This window comes from Hypanus sabinus, chromosome 10, assembly GCF_030144855.1.
Source record: "Hypanus sabinus isolate sHypSab1 chromosome 10, sHypSab1.hap1, whole genome shotgun sequence".
Lineage (NCBI taxonomy): Eukaryota > Metazoa > Chordata > Chondrichthyes > Myliobatiformes > Dasyatidae > Hypanus > Hypanus sabinus.
Genome location: NC_082715.1, coordinates 68,562,264 through 68,589,945, shown reverse-complemented (window position 1 = coordinate 68,589,945; position 27,682 = coordinate 68,562,264). Strand labels below are relative to the sequence as shown.

The window sequence follows — 27,682 nt, the reverse complement described above, 5'->3', positions numbered from 1 at the left end:
AAGATAACGTAAAGAGCCAGGAAGTTGATTGGTGAAAGAGACAGAAGACAATGGAAGAAAGAAAAAGGGGGAGGAGCAGCAAAGAGAGGCAATGGGCAGGCAAGGAGATATGGTGAAAGAGAGAAAAAGGGATAGAAACTGATGAAGGGGGAGGGTTGGGAACATTACCAGAAGTTCGAGAATATGTTCACGCCATCAGGTTGGAGGTTATTCAGAGAGAATATAAGCTGTTGTTCCTTCAATCCAAGTGTGGCCTCATCACAATAGTGGAGGAGGCCATGGACAGATATATTGGAATGGGAGTGGGAAGTCGATTTAAAATGCATGGCCACTGGGAGATCCTGCTTTTTCTGGCTTGGTGAAGAGGTCTCCCAATCTACATTGGGTCTTACTAATATACAAGAGGTGCCAATGCTGAACACATTGATTTCATCCACTTTGCCTCCCACTTCCACTCAGGCACAAAGTTACCTGGTCCATTTCTGACACCTCCACTCCCCACCCCCCATCACCCCACCACCTTTCTCGATCTCTTTGTCTCTATCTCTGGAGACAGCTTATTTACTTATTGTAAACCCACGGACTCTCACAGCTACCTGGACTATACCTCTTCCCAGCCTGTTACTTGTAAAAACACCATCCATTTCTTTCAATTCCTCCATCTCTGCCATATCTGCTCTCAGGATGAGGATTTTCATTTCAGAATGAAGGAGAAGTCTTCCTTTTTCAAAGAAAGGGGCTTCCCTTCCTCCACCATCAACACAGCCCTCAACTACATCTCTTCCTCCACAATCACGCATGTCTGCTCTTAACCTATCCTCCCGCCACCCTACCACAAATAAGGTACCTCTTGTCCTCATCTACCACCCCACCAGCCTCTGTATCCAGCACATAATTCTCTGAACTTCCACCATCTCCAACGGGATCCCACCACTAAGCACATCTTTCCCTTCCATCCATTTTCTGCTTTCTGCAGGGATCACTTCCTATGTGATCCCTTGTCCATTTGTCCCTCCTCACCAATCTCCCTCCTGGCACTTACCCTTGCAAGTGGAACAAGTGCTACACCTGCCCTTACACCTCCTCCCTCACCACCATTCAGAGCCCCAGACAGTCCTTCCAGGTGAGGTGACTCTTCACCTGTGAGTCTGTTTTGGTCATATACTGTGACTGGTGCTCCCAGTGTGGCCTCCTGTATATCAATGTGACCCAACATGGATTGGAAGTCCACTTCACTGAGCACCTATGCTCCTTCCGCCAGAAAAAGCGGGATCTCCCAGTGGTCACCCATTTTAATTCCAATTCTCATTCCCATTTTGATATGTCTATCCATGGCCTCCTCCACTGTCATGATGGGCCACACTAAGGTTGGAGGAACAACACTTTATCTTCCATCTGGGTAGCCTCCCACCTGAAGGCATGAATAGCGATTTCTCAAACTTTCAGTAATGCCTGCCACCCCCTCTCCTTCACCATTTCCCATCCACTTTTCTGTCTGTCACCTTAACTCCTTGCCTATCACCTCCCTCTGGTGGTCCTTCTCAATTTCTTTCTTCCCTGGCCTTCTGTCTCTTTTAACTATTAACTTCCAAGCTCGTTACTTCATCCCTTCCCCTTTAGATTTCACCTATCACCTTGTCTCTCTCTCTCTCTCTCTCTCTCTCTCTCCTCCCCCCCCCAACACACACACACCTTTTAAATCTACTCCTCAGCACTTTTTCTCCAGTCTTGCCAAAGGGTCTCCCCCTGAAACATCAACTGTACTTTTTTCCATAGATGCTGCCTGGCCTGTAAATCCTCCAGCATTTTGTGGGTGTAATGTCCAGATCTCTGCTTATTCTCCTGTGTTCCAGGGAATAAAGTCCTACCCTATTCAACTTCTCCTGATAACTCAGGTCCTCAATTCCTAGTGACGTCCTGCAAAATTTTCTCTGTATTCTTTCAAGCTTAATGATATCTTTCCTGTAAGATAGCTGACCAATGCACTTAATTTGGCCTCAATAATGTCTTACACAATTTCAGCATAACATCCCAACTCCTGTACTCAATGCATTTATTTATTAAAGCCAATGTGCCAACAACTCTCTTAATGATCCTGTCTGCCTGTGATACCACTTTCGAGAAATTATGGATATGTATTCGCTGGTCCTTTTGTTCCCGCATCTCAGTGCCCCACCATACACAATGTAAGTCCTATGCTACCTTGTCCCCCCAAAGTGCAAAATCTTGCACATGTCTGCGTTAAATTCCATCTGCCAATTTTCAGCCCATTTTCCTAGATGGTCCAGCTTTGATTGCCTTCATACTGTCCACTATGCCCCCAGTCATGGTGTCACCCACAAGTTCGCTGATTCAGCTTACTACATTATCATCAAAATCAAATTGAAGAGCAAGTTTAGTGGCATGTATACAACTAAACGAAACGATGTTCCTCCAGACCTGCACCTACAAAATATGTATTACATACAGTTCGTAAACAAAAATACCACCATCAATAAGTTAATAAATATAATTCAAATGCATGAAGGGTGTTTAAAGTCGCGAATATAGATGATAAACAACAACAGGCCCAACACTAGTCCCTGTGGCAACCCACTAGTCACAGACCTCCATTCAGAAAGGCAACCATCTACTACCACTCTCTGGCTTCTCCTGTGAAGCCAGCATTGAATCCAAATGTCAAGTGACATAATCTTCTGGACCAGTCTCCTAAGTGTGACCTTGTCAAAAGCCTTGATAATGTCTTTTGTATCTTTACTTTGTCTCACTGTATATACTGATCATCAAAGGGTCTCTAATTATCATTTACTCTTTGTATGATTTATTGTAGATTTCCTCTCTGATCAAAAACATAAGAAAATGGGAGCAGGAAAAGGCCACAAGGCCCATCAAACTTATTCCACCTTTCTGTGCAATCATGCCACATTTGACCCAGCTCTCAATGTCTTTTCTGTGCCTCCTTTTCTTTGCCCTCAGTGACTAAAAATGCCAAAGTGTACACACCTTCATTGACCAAACTTCCACAAGCTTTATGGGTAGAGAATTCCAAAATTTTTCCCCTCTCTGCAAGAAGAAATCCCCTTGCACACTGATTTTAAATACTTGACTAATTAACTTGAACAAGTATGCGCTGACCAAGACTCTCCAACTGGTGGAATCATATCAACATCTACCTTGTCAAGCCCGCAAAGGATCTTATATGCTTCAGTGAGATCATCAACTAGAACTTTATTCCAATTAATGATTTATTTATGGTATTATAACCCTTTCATTGAAGAAGTGTTGAACTTCTTCTGATAATATACTCTTTCTGAGCTCAGGGATGTGACTGTAAACAGTGCTATTGGTATAACCTCACCAGCACCCCATATAATTTCTAAACTCCATTCCTTTACAATAACAACCAATATGCCAGGTGCCTCCCTAACTAATTGCTGCACTTGTATGCTATTTTTTGTAGACCATGCAACAGAATCAATGCATCCTATGCACTCCACACTGTTGCAGTCTCTTTCTCCCCCTCTCTCTCTTTATTAGATAATAGTCTTCTGATTCCTTCAAATGAACTAATCTCTCACTTTTCTACTTTAAACTCCATTTGCCAAGCTTTCTCCCACTCACCCATCCTATCTATATCCTGTTGCAGAATCCAGATCTTCTCATTGCAACATGCCAGCCCACCTACAGTATTTTTGTGCCATCAGCAATCTTGGATAACTTACATCCTGCTCCTCCTTGAATTTGTTCATGTAGTTGGTAAGTAATGGAGGACTAAAGGCTGCACTTGTTCTATCCTTCCAGTCAGCAACCTCCGACTAAATTTGCCCCTCTATTTTCTTTGTGATGATGAGTCTGCATAACAATGCTAACACTTCGCAGCCGTACCATAACCCCTTCTCTTGTGCACCTATACTAACCCGCCCCTCCACACCCCCAGCCACCACTGCTTTATCATTTCCTGTCAGTCACCTTATGTACAGACTCTTCTGTGTCTTGTATCACTTTATGGTTATATATTAAATCTATGTATGTAAGCTATCTTACATATTTATACTGTATTTATTGCACTTTTTTATTATTGTGTTTATCTTACTGTGATTTTTTGGGCTATATTAGATCAGGAGTAAGAGTAATTTCATTCTCCTTTTCACTTGTGCACTGGAAATGGCATTAAACAATCTTGAATATGGCGTCTTGCTGAATGTGTAGAACAAAACATAGAACAAAGAAAATTACAGCACAGTGTAGGCCATTCAGCCCCAAGATGTTGTGCTGAACTTTTAACTTACTCTAAGATCAATCTAAACCTTCCATCCTACCTAGCCCTCTATCTTGCTGTCATCCACATGCCTATCTAAGAGTTTTTTTAAACGTGTCTAATGTATCTGCCTCCACCACTATCCCTGGCAATATGTTCCATGCACCTATCACTCTGTGTAAAAAACATCTTTCCTTCACTCACTTTAAAATGCTGTCCTCTTGAATTATCCATTGCCACCTTGTGATGAAGTCTGATTATCCACTCCATCTATGCCACTTAACGTATTGTACATCTCTATCAAGTCACCTCTCATCCTCTTGTGCTCCAAAGAGAAAAGCCCTAGCTTGCTCTAACTATTTTTATAAGATATATTCTCTAATCAAGGCAGATCTGGTAAACCTTTGCACCCTCTCCAAAGCTTCTACACTGGTACTGATAATACTGAAGCTTCCTCTGTACTGGGGCATTGAAGGTCCATAGATTGAGGTTGATTCCTCTGAAGAGCACTTTGCATTTCATGCACGTATGAGAGAGCCACGCCCAATGCTGCACACTTGAGACTCTTGGAAGTTTTAAGCGAACCTCAGTACTAATCAACAAGGTCCAAAACCTGGACTTGGTACCTCCCTCTACAACTGGATCCTTGACGTCCTCATTAGGAGATCACAGTCAGTGTGGATCAGAAATAACATTTCCTCCTTGCTGACAATTAACACTGGCACAGCTCAGGGATACGTGCTTAGCCCACTGCTCTACTCTCCCTACACTCACAATTGCGTGGCTTGGCACAGCTCAAAGCAGTCTGCATTTAGTTCTGTCTTCTGGCATTTCAGATTTAGTATGCCAATGAAGACTCTAGCATATCTGTATGACTCTTGGAAATATGCACCTAACTAGATGCATCATTATCTGGTATGGATAGGCCACTGCACAGGATTGGAGAAAGTTGTAAACCCAGCCTCCAATGTCAAGGACTCCTGCAACAGGCGAAGCTTCAAAAGCGCACACTCCTTCCCCTTTGCCATCAGGTTTCTGAAACACTACCTCACTACTTTTTCTCTCCTTGCTCTCTTTTTGCACTACTTGCTCTCCCACTAACTATTAAATGCTCCCAATGGCATGCATCTCATATAGCCTCTGACAACCAAGTCCAGCTCCCGGACTTCAGACAGGCTTAGATATTAAGTCCGGTAGAAATGTTTCTACTGACAGGAGAAGGGGATAAGGTGGGTTACTGGCACCTTAAAACCAGTTGCTTTGGACCGACAGGGTTTGTCAGTTGTGGTTGACAGCTCATCTAGAAGGCCTCTCAAACCAACTCATGGGGTAGGCTTCTGGAGTAAACCCCCAAGGAAAAATCTGGAGTTACAGTGCCTAAGACAGTCCTACGTTGAGTTCAATGCTGACTGGTAACTGCTGCAACAATGCTAGTGCCGAACTGTACCAGTCTCTGCTGTTCCTTTGGGCCATCAGCTGCATGGACAGGGGAGCCTGCTACATGGACGTCAATTTGCTCTCCATATCATACTCCCTGGCTTGCATATCATGTAGACAGCTGGGATGTCTGTGGTCAACCTTGGACTAATGGAGGGAATCATCTCTCTCTCTCTCTCTCTCTATGTATATATATAGTGTATATGATGTGTGTGTGTATATATATACACACACTACCTCATTAATTATATGTATTCTTATTGTAATTTTTAATTATTTTTGATAATGTATTGCAATGTATTTCTACTTCCACAAAACAACAAATTTCACGACATATGCCAGTGATATTAAACCTGATTCTGAAGTCCTCGCAAAGCTAATTTTTCTTGCTTCTCATATGGATTTCTTCATCCTCATACATTCAAGACGTGGTTTAATGAAGTGGCCTGAAAGAATTCCAGTTTTGCAAGTGCCCTGACAGGTAATTAATGCTGCTGTTTATGCAGTTTCATTTGTTCAGAATGGATACCATGTCCTCATTGCTGCAACAACACAAGAGTATTTGCTTTGAACATGGAACACCACAAGAACAGACACTTCAGCCCAAAATACCTGTACTGAAAACGAAGCCAAATTAAACTTAATCTCTTCTGCCTGAATATTTATGCATTTGTCCAAAAGCCTTTTCAATGTCTCTATCACATCTACATCAATCTTTTCATCTGGCAGCTCATTTCAGGCTCCCACCACAGCTTGTCTTGCACATCTCCTTTAAACTTCCACTCTCTCACCTTAAAAGCTTGTGTTTGATGTTTGACATTTCTACCTTGGAGAAAAGTCTCTGACTGCCTACGCTATCTATGCCTCTTATAATTTTATAAATTTATCAGGAATTCTCAACAATTTCATGACTAAGGCAACAAAATGCAAAAACCACACAAGGCTTAACATTTATTTGTTCAATGGAAACAAGTTACCTTTGTAAAATCAAAATTTGACTTTAGTCCAATGAAGTCAATCAGTCTGGGTTCACCTTCCTCAGCTAAAACCCATGTTCATAACCAGTCGTACACAGGTACCTTTGCGCAGGGTGATTGGGTAATAAGTTTAATGTCTTTACAAGTGCTGGATAAACTGTTTTGCATTTAAAACTACTCATGGATAAACAATAACTTTCATCTCTTCCTGAAAGTCTTACCAAGTCTGTCAGGACTGTGCAGTGATTGTAAAATGGCTTAAAACATAATTTGTTACTGCAGAACATGTGGCTGTAGATTTCAGCGTTAAAATGTAAGAACAAAAATATTTCAGTGTCCCTTGGCAGCTCATTGCTAAATGTCACCACAATCTGGGCAATGCCCTCTTGGTGAATCTGTGGAATTCAATGTCACAGATGACTGTGGAAGCTAAGTCATTTGGTATACTGTATTTAAAGTGCAAGTTCTTGATTGGTAAGAGCATCAAAGGTTACGAGGAGAAGGCAGGAGATTGGGCTTGAGAGCAATCATATATCAGCCATGATGGAATGGCAGAGCAGACCCATTGAGCCAAATGACCTAATTATGTTTCTATGAGGTATTTAAAATTATGAGGGGGATAGATAGAGTTGATGTGGATTGGCTTTTTCCATTGAGATTCAAACAAGAGGACAGGAGTTGAGAGTTAGGGGGCAAAAGATTAAGGGTAACACGAGGGAGAATTTCTTTACACAGAGAGTGGTAGCTGTGTGGAACGAGCTTCCAGTAGAAGTGGTAGAGGCAGGTTCAGTATTGTCATTTAAAGTAAAATTGGATAGGTATATGGATAGGAAAGGAACGGAGGGTTATGGGCCGAGTGCGGGCCAGTGGGATTAGGTGACAGTAAGCGTTCGGCACAGACTAGAAGGGCCGAGATGGCCTGTTTCCATGCTGTAACTGTTATATGGTTATATGTCTTATGGCTTTATGATCTCCTGTTGATACTGTAATCAGGCAGGAGGTACGGGTGTATGAAGACCAACACCTCCAGGTTCAACAACAGCTCCTTCCCCACCATCATCAAATTCTTGAACTATTCTGAAAAATCCTAACATTCCTTGTATTGTATTTTCTCTCTCCCAATCTTGCATTAGTGTTGTTATGTTTATTTTGTTATTTATTTTGCACGTGTTAATTTAAGATCATGTTAACTATGTCGATGTCTTGTTACGTATTATGCTGTTGTTATGGAAAGTGAACTTTCATGGTATTTATGACGATGAAAGTCATATGTACCATGAAAGTGAACTTTCATGGTACATATGACGATAACAAAGTTGAACTAGAACAGATTATTTTTGACTGAACTTCACTGAGGCTGATCAGGATGGCACATGGCTTCTGCTATTGAAAAGTACTGGGAGAGGGAGAGCAGAGGTGGCCTGCAGAGCAGATTCAATGGGCCAAATGTCCTATGCTCCTATCTCTTATGGTCTTTCTCTGGAAGGATTAGGACTCACCTGACTGACACAGCTGGCTTGGCTCAGGGTGCTCACCGCTCTCATGTAGCTCTGGTTCCTTGAACGGAACTTGGGCGAGTTCTCGTTGGCACTGGGGTCTAAACTGTGGTTGATGGTTACCTCAACTGCAGATTGCAGGTAGCTCTGGCTGCAAGTGAAAAGAAGGCTCTGAGAACAGGCCAAAGAAAGGTCTACAGTGGTGTAGCATCTTACAACTTTCACAAAACGTTTCAGTTACCTCCTGACAGCACGTACTCAGGGTAGGAATGTAGGGTTGCAATGCAATAGTGCTGTTAACACACAGCCAGAAGAAATTACATAGTGTTGGCCAGTTAGACTGGGCTGATTTCTGAATTCTGGTTGTGCGTCTGCTTGCTTTGCTCAGACTGATCAATATTTCTAGGGATACCTGCTGAGCACTGCCATATCTCTGCTGAGGGATCCATGGAAGTGTTTACAGTGTTTCACCAAGCTCTTCCATTGCAGTTACTATGATGACCAGGAAACTATTGTGTAAACTTAAAGTTGCAGAGACATCAAGTCACAGAACATGGAAGCAGCTCCTTTGGCCCAACTTGTTCATGCCAACCAAGATGCCTACCTGAACTAGTCCGAATTTCTATAAACATTTCCCATCCACGACTCTATCCAAATTTGTATTAAATGCTGTAATGTACCGACTTCTACCACTTCCTCTGCCAGATTATTCCATATACGCACCACCCTCTGTGAGAAAATGTTGCCACTCAGGTCCCTTTTAAATCTTTTCCCTCTCACCTTAAGTCTATGTCCCCAGTTTATCACTCCCCTACCTTGGGGTAAAGACTGCAACTTTATCTACATTCGTCATGATCTTATAAACCACTATAAGGTCACCTCTAACCTCTACACTGTCAGGGAAAAGCCATAACCTGTTAAGCTTCTTCTTATAAGTTGCTGGCCAGAACGACACACAAAACTCTTAGTACAGTCTTACCAGTGTCATGCGGTTGTAACATGAAGTTCCAACTCTTGTTCAGTGCCCTGGCCCCTGAAGATAAACATGCTAAATGTTTTAAAAATTATTGAATCCTAAGTACTTCACCACCATATAACTCCAGTTACCCTGTGCTTACCTTGGAGATAGGTTGTTGTGATGTGCATGCTTTGCCTGCCAGATATGTGCAGGTCATACTGTGGGGCCATATTTAAGATCTTCTCAAGATAATAGTACATCTGTAAACAGATTTTTTTTCCAATTTGAGAGGGGTGGGTTTTGCAGGCTGAGCTTGCATTTTGTCACCCATCCCTACAGCTGCTTTAGTGAACAGCTGCGATTCTTGAGGTCTCGGTATCCACAGGACAGTTAGGGAGCGTGTTCCAGGAGCTTGACCCAGTTATGGTGAAGGAATACTGATATATTTCCAAGTCAGGATTGTGTGTGGTTTGCAGGGCAACTTCCAGGGGGTGATGATCCCCTTGATTTTGCAGCCCTTTCCTTTGAGCTGGTGGCTATCAACTGGCTGTTATGTCCTGTGTGGTGTCGGATTTCCAGAGTGATATTGCAACCATTATAATAGAAACCAACTATTTAAATCACAAATTGTTGGTGAAATATGAAAGCTGCTGAATTTGCTTCAAACACAAATCATTTCTAAATGGAAGTTTGCTAATGCGGGCGGTGGGTGGGTGGAGAAGGTGAATTTAAACCAGAGTTGCAGGGGATGGGAACCAGAGTGCTAAAGCAGGTAATAGAGAAGTTGAGGAGAAAGATGTTAAGCCTACATACAAGGTCAGGAATCTAAAGGTTGATCATGGTGGGAGTATGCAAGGGGTATTGTAGCAAAGGTGGATGAGCCTAGGATTTATGGCATTTGGTGAGATGTGGTTACAGGAGGGTCAGGCCTGGCAGCTCAGTGTTCTGGGGTTTCAATGTTTTGACGTGATAGAAGAGGAGGGATTTCAGGGGGACAAAGTGGCATTACTGGACAGGGAAAACCTCACAGCAGTGCTCAGTCAGGAGAAACTGGAGAGCTCATCTAGTGAGGCTTCACGGGGAGAACTGAGGGATAAGAAAGGTATGACCACAATAATGGAATTACATTATCAACTAACAGGTGCAAATTTGTGGAGATATCACAGTTTGTTGCAAGGTTGTGATATTAAGTGATTTTAGCTTAATCCATATTTACTGGGACTCCTATACTGTAAAAGTGCTGGATAGGAAAAAGTTTGTTATGTGTCCAAGAGAGTTTGCTTAATTAGTAAATTGAAGTCTCAACTAGAGAGAGTGTAATACTAGATCTCCTAATAGAGAATGAGACAGGGCTGGTGAAAACTGTTTGTGAGGGAAACACTTTGCATCCAGTGTTCAAAATACCATCAGTTTCAAGGTAGTTATGGATAAGCATAGGAATGGTACTTGAGTTGAGAATTTAAATTGAAGAAAAGCCAACTTCAATGGTATCAGAAAGGATCCAGCAAGCACAGATTGGGTAGATTATTTTCTGGCAAAGGTGTACTTGGTAAGTGGAAGGCCTTCAAAAGTGAAATTTTGTGAGCACAAAGCTTGTACGTGACTGTCAGAATAAAAGACAAGGATAACAGACTTAGTAAACCTTGGTTTTCAAGTGATACTGAGGCCATTGTTAAGGAATAATTGTGAAGCATAGCAGATATGGGCAGGTAGAAACAAACAAGGTACTTGAGGAGCTCAAGAAATACAAGAGTAGACTTAAGAAAGAAACAGGAGGGCTAAAAGAAGGCATGAGGTTGCCCTGGCAGAAGAAGTGAAGGAGAATCTTAAGGGATTCTACAAATATGTTAAGAGCAAAAAGATTGCAAGGGACAAAATTGGTCCTCTGGAAGATAAGAATGGTAATCTATGTGTGGAGCAAAAAGAGATGGGGGGGTATCTTAAATAGATTTCTTTATCTGTATTTACTCAGGACACAGAGTCCATAGATGTGAGACAATGAAGCACCGAGGTCATGGACCCTATACAGATTACAGTGTTTGCTGTCTTGAGGCAAATCAGGGCCTGGCATGGTGTTCCCTTGAATCCTGTGGGAGGCTAGAGCAGAAACTGCAGGGATCGTAGCAGAAATATTTAAAGCATCCTTCGTCACAGGTGAGGTGCCTGAGGATTGGAGAATAGTGAATGTTGTTCCATTGTTTAAGAAAGGCTGTAAGAATAAGTTAGGAAGTTATAGGCTGGTGAGCTTGACATCAGTGGTAGGAAAGTTATTGGAAGGTCTTCTAAGGGATCAAACATAATTATTTGGATAGACAGGGACTGATTAGGGACAGTTAGCATGACTTTGTGTATGGTAAGTTGAGCCTAACCAATCTTACAGAGTTTTTCCAGGAAGCTACCAGGAAAATTGATGAAGGTAGGACAGCGGATATTGTCTACATGGACCTTAGCAAGACTGTTGACAAGATCCCATATGGGAGGCTGGTCAAGAAGGCTCAACTACAAGGTATATTGCATAGAAGATGAGGTAGTAAATTGAATTCACCATGGGCTTTGTAGAAGCCAGAATATTGCAGTAGATGGTTGGGTCTCTGACTGGAGGCTTGTCAGTGGTAGAGTGTTACAGGGACTGGTGATGGGTCCATTGTTGTTTTTCATCTATATCAATGACCTGGGTAATAATGAGGTAAACTGGATTAGAAAATTTGTGGATGATACCAAGACTGGCATCTAGTGGAGAGTGAGGAAGACTATTAAAGCTTGCAGTGGGATCTGGACCAGCTGAAAAAGTGGGCTAAAAAAATGACAGATGCAATTTAATGCAGACAAGCATGAGGTGTTTCACTTTCAGTGGGCCAACCAGTGTGGGTCTTACACAGTGGGCGGTAGGGCAGAGGGATAGTGAATACAGATTGATAATTTCTTGAAAGTGGTGTCACAGGGAGGTAGGTTTGCAAAGAAAGCTTGAATCACATTAGCCTTTACAAGTCAATGTATTAAGTACAGAGTTGGGATGATATGTTGAAATTATCTAAAACATTGATGAGACCTAATTTGGGGCATTACATACAGTTTTGGTAACCTACCCACAGGAAAGATGTAAATAAGATTGAAAGAGTACAGAGAAAATTTACAAGGATGCTGCTGGGACTTGAGGACCTGAGTTATAGGGAAAGGTTGAATAGGTTAGTTTATTCCCTATAACGTGCCATAAAAGATTGAGGGGAAATTTGATAGAGGCATATAAATTATGAGGGGTATAGGTAGGGTATATGCAAGTGGGCTTTTTCCACTGAGAGTATAACCAGAGGTCGTGGGTTAAGGTTGAAAGGTGAAATGTTTAAGGGGGTCTTCTTCAATTAGAGGGTGCTGAGAGTGTCAAGTGAGCTGCCAGTGCAAGTGTGGATGCAGAGTCAATTATAACATTTAAGGTAAATTTAAATATGTACATGGAAGGGTTATGGAGAGGAATTGTTTGGCACAGATTAGATGGGCCAAAGGGCCTGTTTCTGTGCTGTAGAATTCAATGACTCTAGCTGAATAACTTTTTGTAACATAAATCTTCCTTTGAACCTTAAAAGGGGTGTTGGGAAGGAGGAAGGAGATGGGGAAGATGATGGGGAGTAGGTGGTGTGGAGATGTGAGAGATGGTGAAGAGTGGGGGGAGAGATGGAGGAGATGGAAAAGATGGGGGTGGAAGAGTGAAGAGTTGGGGAAAGAGGGAGGGAGTGAAGAAAAAGGAAATGAATGACGAAGGGAGGGAGAGATAGCAGGAGATGGGGGAAAAACAGAGAAGAAAATGGGTGAGATTGGGGAGAAATGAGAGTGAATGGGGAGTGAATGGGATAAAGAGAAGGAGAGGTGAGGATAGAGTGAGGGAGAGATGGAGGACAGAGAGGGAGAGAGAGATGGAGGAGAGAGAGTGTATGAGAGAAAAGGAGAGATAATAGAAGATAGGGAGAAAGTGTCAGGGAGATGGGAGAGATGGAAAAGAGATTAAATATCTAATACCAGAGCACATGTTATTATATGTATTTAAGGTGAGAGAAGGTAAATTTGAAGGCGATGTGAGGGTCATTTTTATTACATAGAGAGTGGTGGGTGCATGGAATGAGGTGCTGGGGGTAGTGGTAGATGCAGATATATCAGACTTTTAAGGCAACTGAATGTGAGGAAAATTGAAGGATATGGTGTAGGACATTGTGTAGGTAGGGAGTTTTAGCTTAGCTGGTCATTTGGTACTAATTTAATTGATTCGGTACAAAATTATGGACCAAGCCTCATCCTGTGCTGCATTATTCAACGTTCTATTTTCAGTTTTCTGTGAGGGAGGGAGAGATAACAGGAGATGGGAGAGAGGGAGAAGCCGATGCAGAATATGGCGGAGATGAGGGCGAGAGGGAGAGGGAGATGGAGGGTGGGATGAGAGAGAGGCCTTCTTCAGTAACCATTGAAGCCCTGACTAATCCCGAACCTATCAAATTCCTCTTTAAATGAACTCAATGATTTGGCCTCTACAGCCATCTATGGTAATAAATTCCACAGATTCACTACCCTCTGGCTAAAGAAATTCCTCCTCATCTTTGTTCTAACTGGACGTCCCTCTATTCTGTGACTGTGCACTTTGGGGCTAGACTCACCCACTATAGGAGACATATTCAGTAGGTTTCGATGAGATCACCCATTATTCTTCTAAACTCTGATGCGTACAGGCTCAGAACTTCAAATATTCCTCATATGCTAATCCTTTCACTCACAGAATTATTCTTATGAACCCCTCTGGACCTTCTCCAATGCTAGCAGACCCATTCTTAGATAACGGTCCCAAACTGCTCACAATACTCCATGCGGTCTGCCCAGTTCCTTCTAAAGCCTTACCATTGCATTCTTGCTCTTATGTTCTAGTCCTCTTGAAATGAATGTTAACTTTGCATTTAACTTCCATACCACCAACTCAACCTGCAAGTTATCCTTTGGGGAATCTTGTATAAGGATTCCCAAGACCCTTTGCACATCTGATATTTGAATTTTATTTTCTGTTTAGAAAACAGTCTACAACTTTATTCCTTCTACCAAAGCATATGACCATACCCTGCACCATATTCCATCTGCCACTTCTTTGTCCATTCTACCTATCTGTCTGAGTTCTTCCACAGACCACCTGCTCCTCCAAAATACCTATTAAAGCAAATGGAAGGGTGGGTAGTGGGGAGAACTACAGTTTCCAGAAATGATCTAGAAAGTGACTTGATTGGAAACCCCTGAGACTGCCGCTAGGAAGCGGAGAACATTTCTTCTTCCCACTGAACCTACTGCACAGTTAGGATGCTGTGGGTGATCTGTCATTAGCCCCCATCAATCTTAATCAAATAGAGAGTACAATGTGTCCTCATTGCTCTCTGAACCCCACCCTCCCCAACACCTTATTCCCATCTGGGATAGGAAGGAAACAAAGGAACTGCTCACTTCTGATTGTCCATCTTCTGCCCGGCTGCTTTCATTAAGGTCTGGTGGAGACTGGCAGACTTGGGTGAACCTTTTGGGCTTGTGTCAGAATCACCACTTTCTTCATCACCCATGGCCTTAATATAACTGCCACTTCTCATCCTCCGGCAAGGAATTTCCTCATCTTTGTTTCCCAGTGGGTATCCTCCCCACTCATCCTGGGGCACCTGAAACAGATGAAGTAAAATTGATGGCAATTGTCAGCATGTTTTGTCTTGTCACTTCAATATAAGGTTACAGAAACATAGAAGGTATGTTACTGCAGTTGTTATCCAAGATGATAGGACCTATGATCAAAGAGAAATCAGTTCATATCCCCGGTAGAAATTTAACTTCCCTGAATTAAATGAATGTGAAAGAATTGCTAGTATCATTGGTGACCAACATGAAATTATCGCATTGTTTTCTGATGAACCGGTGTCCTGCAATGGATGAAATCTGGAATCCTGTGTTGGCAAGGCTCTCGTGCACCTCACACCCTCAGCAAGGTGATTAACTTACCGCTTCCCCATCAAATTGTTCTGTTACATCAGAACCACAAAGAATAAAATCACAACGATGAACCTTCAGACCAAAGCCATGTGTGGTCTTGTGGACTCGGCAAAGTCCTCCTCTCTCTCTTACCAGTATTTATGGATGCACCACAGAAAGCCCAGTCCATTGGTGTGGATAGGTAAATTGGGAAGTATGGATGTGATGGGCTGAATGGCCTTTTTGAATTCTGTACTGTCTTTTGATGCTTTGAACTTCATTTCAGTTCATTCTTTGGAGTCTATGAAGTGTGGAATAGAGGCAGATTACAGGGATTTGACAGCTGTAACTGGGAAGTTCCACCTATTGAGGTTTACCAACAGCAGTGAATCAACAAGTTTTCCTTCCATCCAGTACTGACACCATGACATCAATCCCAATGTGCACCTGGTGTTCAACTTTCAGGGAACCAGACAACTGAAGAACGTGAATGATGTTAGAGTACAGAGCATCACAGGAACTGGCTGTACCTACCATGATGCCAAATAAAACTAACCCCCCATTGCCTGCACACAAACTATATCCCTGATCAAAGGCCAGTTAAACTCCACCTTCTGATCTGCGTCCACCACCTCTCCTGGCAGCGGAGTCCAGGTGCTCTCTACTTTCTGTGTAAAAGACTTCCCTTGCATAACCACTTTAAATTCCCCCCCCCCCCCCCCGCACCACCTGAAGGTGTTGCCCTCCAGTTCGACTGTTTCAGGATTTCAGCATTTACAGTTCCTCTGGTGTCCTCTAGTACTTGATATTTCTCTGCTGGGAAAGAGGCTCAGACTACATACCTGTTAATACCTCTCATAACTTTATAATGTTAAATGAAGAACAGTGATCCAAGGTAGACACAAGCAAATGGACATGCTGCTGTCCTGATGCATGATGACTTTTCCCCACAGATGCAATTTGATCCGCCGAGTTCCTCCAATAGGTTGTTTGTTGATCAAACATACACCAAAGTTCAAAGTAAATTTATTATCGAAGTATGTCACCATATACAACCCTGAAATTCATTTTCTTGTGGCCATTCACAGTAAACACAAAGAAACACGACAGAATCAACAAACGATCACACCCAACAAGACAGAAAAATGAACAATGTGCAAAAGACAACAAACTGTGCAAATACAAAAAGAAATGAAAAAAGAGAACTAATAATAAATAAATAAGCAAAAAATATCAAAAGCATGAGATGAAGAGTCCACCAAAGTGAATCCATAGGTTATGGAAACAGTTCAGTGATGGGTCGAGTGAATTTGAGCTAAGTTATCCCCACTGGTTCAAGACCCTGATGGTTGAGGGGTAATAACTGTCCCTGAACCTGGATTGTGGGTCCTAAGTCTTCTATACTTCCTTCCTAACAGCAGCAGCAAGAAGAGAGCATGGTCTGGATGGCGGAGGTCCTTGATGATGGATGCTGCTGTCCTGCGACAGTGCTCCATGAGGATGTGCTGAATGCTGGAGAGGGTTCTATGATTGACTGGGCTGTATCTACTATTCTTTGTAGACATCAATTTGTACCTTTATTTATTCTCAGGTTTGAGTCAATTTACAGTCATTCACTTTCCCCTAGCATGAAATCTTTGAGGTAAGTAAACCTGATCGGGAAACTTGCTTGAGGCAAGCTGGATGCATTATCTCCTAAATTTCACCATTTATAAAGTAATTGCAACTTTTATGATGGTTTAAACTATTTTCTTTCCTTTATCACCAATTAATGGAGCTGTTAAACTCTAATTCATTACTTATTATGTCAGGATGAAACTATCAAAAAACAAAGTGGATCACAGATTAGCAAAGACAAGATTTAACATTTCTGGAATAACTCAAGGAGATCAAACTTGACATTCTCTTGAAGCAAGCAAGAGGGAATCACTATGCTCAATCAACTCATGCACTTCATAAAGAAAAGAGATTCTGTAGATGCTGGAAATCCAGAGCAACGCACACAAAATACTGGAGGAAATCAGCGGGCCAGGCATCAATGGAGAGCAATAAATGGTCGATGTTTTGGTCCAAGATTCAGAAGCCAGAATAAGATGAAGGGGTGAGGGAAAGAAATATGAGTTGGCAGGTGATAGGTGAAATCAAGTGAGGAGAAATCTGGCTGGGTGGGTGGGCGAAGGAGGTGAAGTGAGATGCTGGAAGGTGATAGGTGGAAGAGGTAAAGGGCTGAAGAAGAAGCATCTGATAGGAGAGGATAGTAGATCACAGAAGAAAGTGAAGGAGGAGGTGAGCAAAAGAGAAGGGGTAAGAAAGGAGCCAGAATATAGAAAGGAAAAAATGAAGGGAGGGGGAAATGTATTCACTTATTTTCTTTGTGACTTTGTTGGGATTCATGCCTCATTGGCAAGCCTAAGATTTATTGCCCAAGCCTAATTAGTTCCATCTCTTCATGGTAACCCATAATGGCAGGTTTAATTTGATCATTAAAGTCTCATTAACTTGTTTGCATGTGTGGGCTTTCCATGACAGGCTCACTATCAAGGCCTCCATACAAATTATATCTTTAGTATTATTTATTTTTGCATAATTGGTCTCCTTTTGCACATTGGTTATTTGTCAATCTTTGTTTATGTGTAGTTTTTTGGTAAAATTTTGTTGTATTTCTTTTCTCCCTGTGAACGCTTGCAAGTAAATGAATCACAAGGTGACATATCTCAGTATTGGGTATACCCATACTTCTCCTCATTATTGCAAATAGCTAATCAGCCAATCATGTGGCACAACTCAATACATATAAGCACGTAGACAAGGACAGGAGGTTCAGTTGTTGTTCAGACCAAACATCAGAAAGGGGAAGAAATGTGATCTAAGTGACTTCAACCGTGAAATGATTGTTGGTGCTAGATGGGGTGGTTTGTGTATCTCAGAAACTGCTGATCTCCTAGGATTTTCATGCACAACAGTCTAGAGTTTACAAGTGTAAGAAAGTATAAACATACAGTGAGCAAAGCAGTTCTGTAGGTGAAAGTGCCATGTTATTGAAAGAGGTTAGAGGAGATTGGTCAGATTAGTTCAAGCTGACAGGAAGGTGACAGTAGCTCAAATAACCGTGTGTTACAATAGTGGTGTGCAGAAGAGCACTCTGAACACAGAAAATATTGAACCTTAAGTGGATGGGCTGCAGCAGCAAAATACCAGAAACATACACTCAGTGGCCACTTTATTAGGAATAGCAAGTAGCTAATAAAACAGCCACTGAATGAAACTCCCAGGAATCCTAATAACTCAGTTTTAGGATATGTTAGCATTTTTTAATCTATTTGAGCATATGGTGCAATGGCTTTCAATAATTGGGGTATTGACTTCAAGAGCCGCAAAGTAATGTTGCAGCTCTATAAACTTCTTGTTAGACCACACTTGGAGTAACTCCCACAAAATGCTGGAGGAACTCAGCAGGTCAGGCAACATCTATAGAAAGGAATAAAGGAATGCATTTTTTCTTTCCTCTTCCCCTCTTCCTCTATCTCCCACTCTGGCCCTTTACCTCTTCTCACCTACCTATTACCACCTCCCCCCCCCCCCCCCGGGTCCACTTTTTCTTCCCTTTCTACTATGGTTCATTCTTATCTCCTATCAGATTCCTTCTTCTCCAGCCCTTTACCTTTCACACCCACCTGCCTTCACATATCACTTTTCAGCTGTCTCCTTCCCCTCCCCCCCATTCTTTTTATTATGGCATTTCCCCCTTCTTTACAATTCTGAAAAGAGACTCGGCCTGAAACATTGTCCGTTTATTCATTTCCATAGACGCTGCCCTGTAGTTCCTCCAGTATTTTGCGTGTGTTGCTTTGGAATTCCAGCATCTGCAGAATTTCTTGTGTGAAGGAAAAAAAAGTAAACATTTCTGGCCAAGACCCTTCATCAGGACTGGAAACAAGAGGGAAAAAGGTTGGGGAGAGGGGGATGAGTACAAGCTGGCAGTTAATAGGTGAGACCAGGGAAGGTTGAAGTTGGGTAAGTGGGAGAGGGGGGAATGAAGTCTCTAGAGTTTACAGAGAATTGTGTGAAACTCAAAAAGCCTCCAGTAAATGGCAGTTCTGTGGTGAAAAATGCCTTGTTAATGAGAGGGGTTAGAGGAGAATGACGAGACAGGTTCAAGCTGACAGGAAGGCGACTGTAACTCATATAACCGTGTGTTACAACAGTGGTGTGCAAAAGAGCATCTTTGAATGCATCAAAAACTGTGTTAGACAGACTTTTCACAGTATCTCAGTACAGTAATAAACCAACACCAGTACTGAACCAATACCCACTCTACGCAGAGACCTATGGAGGCAGCACACACCTAGCTGTGCAGAGTCTTTGGCAATTTTAACCAAATTAGTTGATGGTGGGCATGGGCACCACACCTCGTGTAGCGGCTGGCACATTGCTCTGCAGCATCACTCCCACCACCTGGAGGGAGTTTGTACATTTTTCTGTGACTGCATAGGTTTCCTCCCATATTCTAAAGATGTATGGCTAGGGAGAGTGAGTTGTGGCTTTGCTATGCTGGTGCCGGAAGTGCAGCAATGCTTGTGCGCTGTTCAGTACAATTCTCGCTGATTTGCTTTGACACAAATGACATATTTCAATGTACATTGCCATATAAAAAACAAAGCTAACTTTATTGCTTTATCTTTATAAGTATAGGTTTAACATTTATGACTATCTGTCATACCACAACCTTATTTGACTTTGTAGATTTAATGCTTGAGGTTATCAACACTGTGCCATACTGATCCATAGGAATTAACTCAGAAAAGAAAAGCAAGAAGGATCTATCTCTCCCAAGCAAGCAAGTTATTACTTATAGATCACTGGAATTCTTCCTACTGTCGTCTATAAAGATCCACATGCTTTATCTTAAGGGAATAGCAGCCGTCATACCCTGGTGAAGAAACTAACTAAAAAGCCCATGAATAATTCTCCTATGTCACCAAGGGTTTATCTATGCTTAAATAAGATGTACAATGGCAGCAATTTATTAGGACCAGCCAATTGAGCTGAACCATGCCATGCCATTACTCCTTATCCTGATGGGCATTAGTACAAATGATTCTGTCCTAAGAGCGATTATTACTGGTAACTTGAACAAAATGCTTCAAACTATCTGGCAGAAATCCAGAGAGAATGACAAGCAGCAATGTTCAGAAAAATCTGACTGACATTAACAGTGGTGGCATAATCTTTCTCAGGTATTCCATTCCCAATCAGCTTGAGATGTTCATTATACAACAAGGGAAGATAGCTCAAGGCTACGGATGGTAGTTAATTCATTCAAAGAAACTGCTTGCTCTAGCAACAAACCATATGTTATATTTCCCTCTTCTATCCCTGAAACTTAAATAAGATTCCAATTTGAATCTCCCAAAGAACCATACTTGATAAAACAGTCATTCTTTTAATATATGGTAGCTTCTGCAAACATTAAGAACTCGTTCCAGATTTTTATTTAACAAGGGTGCTGAAGAAGTTCACCAGGATGTTGCCTGGATTAGAGAGCTTGTGCAACAAAGAGAGGTAGGACAAACTTGGATTGTTTTCTCGGGAGCGGTGGAGGCTAAGGGGGACCTGATAGAAATTGATAAGAATGTCAGAGGTATAGGTAGGCAGTCAAAGTCTTTTACCCAGGGTAGAAATGTCAAATACTAAAGGATGTCTATTTAAGGTTAAAGGTGGAAAGTTTAAAGAAGTTGTGTAGAACAAGTTTTTCTTACAGAATCTAAGTGCCTGGAATACGCAACGGTGGAGGCAGATGAGATAGTGGAATGTAAGAGGTTGTTAGACAAGTGAACGGTTGGCAACGGACGGTATAGACCACATATCCCTCCAATGAAGGGATTTGTTTAACTTGACAAGGCAGACATTGTGGGCTGAAGAACCTGTTCCTACGTGTGCAGTTGTATGTTGTATGATATTGTAAGAAATTAGCAGGTGTCAGCATATCAGTTACCTTTTGTTTTCGGGAGGCTGATGCAACATGCTTTTCTGATGATGTTGATACTGATTAATCCATTATTCATCAGAGTATAATGGCTTCAATCAAATTTAAAACAACACAATTGCTGTCAAAATATTAGTTTCTAAATATTTATTTATTTAGAGATGCAGTGCAGAACAGGCCATTCCGGCCCTTTGAGATGCGCTGCCAGCAACCCCCAGTTTAACCCTAGCCTATTCACCACACAATTTACAATGCCCTGTAAACCTACCATCTGGTACGCTTTTGGACTGGGGGAGGAAATCGGAGATAACCCACGCACTCCAAAAGGAGGTTGTACAAACTCGTTACAGAGGGTCCCTGACTGAACTCTGAAATCTGACCCCCCCGAGCTGTAATAATGTCCTGCTAACTGCTAAGCTACTGTGGTGCCCATTTTGTTTAAAATAAATAACTTATAGCCACTCCGTCTTCAGAACACTTACATGAAATCTTTTGGGTCAGCCGCTGATACATAATCCACAAACACTCACGTTAAACCACAGTGAGGCTCACAAACGTCTGCATCCTTATGATTGACAAGTTTGGGTGAATCAAATAATATATTGGGATGAGAGGGTTACTGATGTAGTTCAGCAAATTGGCCCTTTGCCCCAGAGTCTATGCCAACCATCAATCACCCTCTGCCCTCATCCCACATCTCATCAACACCACAGATTACAGTTTATTTATACGCAAGTTACCCGCTAACTGACATGTCTTTAGAACATGGGAGGAAACCAGAACCCCCAAAGGAAATATGTCTGCAGGACCTTGTGTTGGGATTGAACCTGAGTTACTGGGGTTGTGAGGCAGCTGCTCTGCTCTGCTGCCCACTGATCCTTCAACACTGGAGCTTTCACCAAGAAGGATAAATGCCGCTTCCTCTAATTTCAAAGACCTGGTGGCTTAGTGGGTGACTGTGTAATTCTTCTATAGTAATGGCAGGAACCCTTAGCAGCACTAACATACAGAGGGAAAATGACAACATAGGGTGGTAAAGAAAGTGTACAACACAGTTATCTTCATTGGATGGAGAATTCAGTGTAAATGTTGGAAAGCCACATTGCTCTTGTATAAAAGTTAGGTAAGGCTGCACTTGGAGCATTGTGTTCATTTCTGATCATCACTTTAAAAGTTTCTTCCCCTAGGCAGTTAATCTGATGAACTACTCTAGTTATTCCCCATCCCTCCTCTATCAATTACCTCAATGACTGCACTGCAAACACTTTAAACCACTTTTTATATTGCCATTTACATTGTAAATACATGCTGGTATTTATGTACTTATGCATATTTTATTCCATATCAAAACTTTTAACTTTATTTTATATAATCCTTTATTATTGTTAAACATTGTTTTTGATGCATGTCATGCCAACACACCACAGCAAATTTCTAATGTAAATGTACAACTATGTACATAATGTACACAATGTAAATGTATATGGCAAATAAAGTTGATTCCAGATCGTTGAATGCAGAAGGATGTGTGTTTATGAAGGTTCTGGAGGCTTTTGAGAGCATACAGAAGAGGTTCCCCAGGACTAGAGGACACGTGCTATAAGGAGGGGTTGGACAAACACTGGTGGGGTTCTCTGCAGCAGCGGAGGCTGAGGGGAAACCTGATTGATAAGGGGGGAGAAGGTGGTAGAAAGATAAATGGTGGATCGAGCCAGGTAAGAGAGGTGAGGGTGAGGTCTGGAGATGTTAGATAGAGGCAGACAAAAAGAAAAAATGTAGTTATGGTGAGGTGGGAATAAGGTGCCTTTAGGGTCGTGATAAGCAGGAACACAAAAGGTTACCATTGCTGGACATCAGAGTACAGGAGGTGAGACTGGGAACTGTTGGGGGAAAGAAGAAAGGGAGATGGATTAAGAGCAAGGGCACATTGGTGGGGGCTGTGGAGGAACTGTGTTTGTGAGATGGGTGGATGGATTTGGGGAGGGAAAAGTGAGGAAAACAGGAAGGGGAGGAAGGAGGTGTAAAGATGTTTCCACCAATCCCCAACAGTCACCATGACACAGAAATTTGGGATGTTGACTGCCAGCCATGATTTTGATAAGCTCAATGTCAGGCTGTGTCACTAGGTTGTGGGATCGTACACTGACTTTGGGTTCAAGTCAAACAGTATTCACGAAAGGACTTTTCAAAAACAACAGTGCATCGATCATTTTCCACTCCAATGCACAGGACAGTGTTAGTCGGTCACCTTTCTCTATACAAGTCCTGACTGGTGGGTCGGCTGGTGCTGGTAATGCATTAGGCAGTTTGGCTAGTTGCTGTGGAGCCTTCTCACCCTCTGCAGTGCAATGTCCATACCGTGCAGTGTTGCAGTGTGTTAGGATGCTGTCTACTATAAATCTGAAGAAAGTCATGACTATAGAATTGCATAGTCCAGTTCTCTTCAGTCTCCTCAGAAAGCGGAGATATTTGATTGAGTTTTCTTGATTGAGTAGGATGTGGTCTGGGACCATGGTAAGTTGCACAAGATGTGCACTTCCTGGAATATGAGGTTGCCTGCTTTTTCCAGGGCTGTGCCACTGATGAGAAAAAGTGTTTTGAGTGGTGCTAGTTCTCCTAAAGTTTATAACCATCTCCCTGGTCTTGTTGACATTGAGGAAAAGGTTATTTGCCTGGCACCGGGTATCCAGCTCTTCCACCTCCTCTCCATAGGCCATCTCATCATTGCTGGTGATGAGCCCCTCCACTGTCGTGACATCGGTGAGCTTGACAATGAGCGTACTTGGTGCACAGTCATGTTTCAGCAGAGGGTAAAGCAGTGGGGGTTCAGCCATGTTGAAGATGATGAGAAGGAGGAGTGGTTGTACATCTGACTATCTGAGATCTGTTGGTTAGGAAGTCCTACATCCAGTTGCACAGTGGTGTATTTAGACTGAAGAGTAGGAGTTTGTTCACCAGCATTTGTGGGATGTCAAATGGAAATCTAGAAACAGCACTCTGATATAAATGTCCTTGTTTTCTGGTTGTGTCAGAGCCAGGTGCATGACAGATGTCGTAGCATCTATCATAGAGCAGTTCTGTTGTTAAGCATATTGATGAGTGTCTAGTGTGGCTGGAAAGGAGTTTTTAATATAATTACACTGCCCGAGACCACAAGAATCTGTAGAGAGTTGTGGACATAACCCAGTCCACCACCCAAACTAGTCGCCCCTTCCATGGTCTCTATCTGCATGTTTCACTGGCTCGGATTAACTGTCAGCATAATCAAATACTCCTCCCAACTCAGGACATCTCTCTCTGCCTCTCTATATCAGGCCAAAGATACAAAAGCCTGAATTCATGCACCACTAGGCCCAAGGACAGCTTCTATCCTGCTGTTATCAGATTTCTGAACAGACATCTTGTACAATAAAGTTGGACTCTTGACCTTACAATCTATTGCGTTATAGCCTTGCAACTTATTGTTAGTCTATGCTGCACTTTCTCAGTAACTATAACAATATATTATTCTGTTATTGATTGTCCCCTGTATTACCTTGATGCACTTGTGTTTTGAATTGATCTGTATGGATGGCATGTGAAACAAATTTTTCACTCCACCTCAGTAGATGTGAAAATAATAAACCAGTATCAGTACTCCAGGCTTCATGAGTCCAGGATCTCTCCAACTATTTTACTATTTCCGAGGCTCCTCAGCAGGAAATGATTCTGACATTCCGTGCTTTTTTATGTAGGTGCATTGTTCACTTGTACGAAAACATGAACTTCAAGGATTCACTCATTGGAATAATAGTCTGGAAAAAATTCTAAAGTGACAACTCTGCTGCAGTGCTAGTCCACTCACACATTTGATGTAATTACTGCCCTGCTTTATCCTTGTTAACTGTTTTAAATTATTTCATTAATTTGCAGTCCCTGTTGCTTCTTTGTACAGTATAAAATCATCTTCAGTGCATTTGTTTGGAAGTAACTTCCTATTCCGTCGCCCTTAGTGCTTTCTTTTTATCACAGTACCTTGGGAATTTTTCAGCTCCAGTGTTGATGGCATGAATTGCAGGAGCAAAACTCATCTGGACCAGTGGGACACCGTCACTGCCAACGCGTCACCATTTCTGTTTTCACTGCTTCAGAGTGTATGGCAATCTCTGCACTGTTCTGACATTTTGCATTCATCACTGCATTTATTATTACATACTCTGTTTACTCTGGGAGCTTCACATGAGCAAGAAATTTCATAAGGAATTTTATTACACCCTGGTGACTATGACAATACACTAACCTGACTCTGAAATGCTAGCAGATCAGTGCTTGAGAAAACACCTTTGAACATTTTGCACAAGCAGTTCCCTCTGTGGATGTCATTGCAAGTTGAACAGCTGTATGCATAGCTAGTGTGTACTTCCACTGGGAAGAGTTTGCTATCAACACACACTGAACTTACCTTCAGTCCAAGAGGAGTCCTGGCTACAGCAGATTCATGTGAATAAAATGTCAATGATTTCTGCAACTGTATCACATTTTTAAAACAGAAATTTCCACACATGCTTGAGGCTTGAATAATAAATATTTACAGATGAAATCTGAGATAGAACCAGGTGAATATTGGGGAATCATTGTCCCTTTATTCCAATTATTCTTTGAGGGAAAATGTATCTCTCATATATGTTTGGTAATTAAGGTTCATATTTATAAGTTTAAATCAATAATTATATAAATTATTCAATTTTTCAGTGTGTCTGGATTACGGCCGTAAATGCAAAAGATATAGGAGCAGAATGAGGCTATTTAGCTCATTGTGTGTTTCCCCACTTCATGATGGCTGATCCATTTCCCTCTCAGTCCCAATCTCCTGCCTTCTCCCTGTATCCCTTCATGCCCTGACCAATCAAGAATCTATCAACCTCTGCCTTAAATATACCAAATGAATTGGCCTCCACAGCTACCTGTGGCAAAGAATTCCACAGATTCACCACTCCCGGCTAAATAAATTCCTTCTCATCTCCATGCCAAATGGATGTTCCTGTTTTCTGAGGCTGTGTTCTCCGGTCTTAGTTTCAATGAGATTCTTCCCTCATTCTTCTGAATTCAGGTTCAGACCCATCAAACACTCTTCATATGATAAGGCTTTCACTATCAGACCTCTTTTGAAACCTCTTCAATGCCAATTTACCTTTTCATAGATAAGTGGCCCAAAACTGCTCACAATACTCCAACTGAGACCTCAGTAGTTCCTTATAAAGCCTCAGCATTACATCCTTGCTTTTATATTCTTGTCCTTTCAAAATGAATGCTAACATTGCATTTGCCTTTCTCAACACAGACTCAACCTGCAAATTAACCTTCAGGGAATTGTGCATGGGGACTCCCAGGTCCCTTTGCACCTCAGATTTTTGAATTTCCCCTCCATTTAGAAAATAGTCTGCTCTTTTATTTAATTTACCAAAGTGCTTCCTGACACTGTATTCCATCTGCCATTCTTTGCTCATTCTCCTGATCTGTCTAAGTTCTCCTGTAGCCTCTTTGCTTCCTAAATGCTACCTGCTCCTCTACCTATCACAAAGCATCAATTCCATCAACCAGATTATTGACATACAACATAAGAAAGTAGCGGTACTAGCACAGACTACTGTGAAACATCGCTTGTGACCAGCAGCCAGCCAGACAAGGCTCCCTTTATTCTTACTCTTCTACCTCCTGCCAATCAAGGATTGCTCACTGAGTTGACCTGCCTTTTGATGGGTGGTCCAAGAACAGTACAGCACAACAACAGGCCTGCTGACCAAATAATTAAACTAATCCCTTCTGCCCACACAATGTCTCTAGCCCTCCACCCCTGCATAATCATGTCTTATGAGAAGAGGCTTAGTGAGATAGAGCTTTACTCCTTAGCGTGAAGAAAGATGAGAAGTGCTTTGATAGAGGTGTACATGACAATAAGAGGCATATACAGTAGACGGAGTGGACAGCCCAAGACTTTGTATCAGGGCAGAAATGGCTAATACATGGGGACCTAGTTTAATGTGATTGCCATAGAATGCCATGATGCATCCAGATAAGATGCTTCCTATGGGGCATCAATAAAAATTGATAAAATATTGAGGGAAAAGGGAACAGAGGGGAAGCTAAGTTTGAAGAAAACAACAGGATGTTGCACATAAGCATAATGGTATGAATGGTCCTGAGGTGGAGATGGTAGACAGCCTCAAGTTCACCAACAATTTGTCCTGGTCCAGCTGTTTAGCTCCTATGGCCAAGAAAGCTCACATCTACAGGAGATGAAGGAAATTCAACATGTCCCCAATGACCCCCACCAATTCTGACAGATGTGCCACAGAAATCATCCTACATAGATGCTTCACAGCTTGGCCTGGGAACTGCTCTGTCCAGAAACACATGATGGTGATCGTGCAAATTAGCCTCCCTCCATGGACTCTGTCTACACTTTCTGCTGTCTCTGGAAAGCAGCCAACATAATGTGAGTCCCCTCCTGTTCTGTCTTCTCCTCCCCAACCCCATATTGGAGTGAAGTTACAAGAACTTGAGAACACGTACTATCAGCTTCAAAGAGAGCTCAATCCACTGTTATGAGACTCC

At 42.1% G+C, this 27,682-nt stretch overlaps 1 protein-coding gene across 1 annotated transcript in view; it reads right to left on the bottom strand.

The window, feature by feature from the left end:
* Positions 1-27,682, bottom strand: part of dlgap2a (discs, large (Drosophila) homolog-associated protein 2a) — a 517,146-nt gene that overhangs the window by 78,451 nt on the left and 411,013 nt on the right. Inside the window, exons 6-7 of the mRNA XM_059982028.1 lie at positions 14,593-14,798; positions 8,172-8,319 (exon numbers count right to left, since the gene is read on the bottom strand). Coding sequence (XP_059838011.1) covers positions 8,172-8,319; positions 14,593-14,798 — 354 coding nt within the window. The remainder of the gene's footprint in view (positions 1-8,171; positions 8,320-14,592; positions 14,799-27,682) is intronic.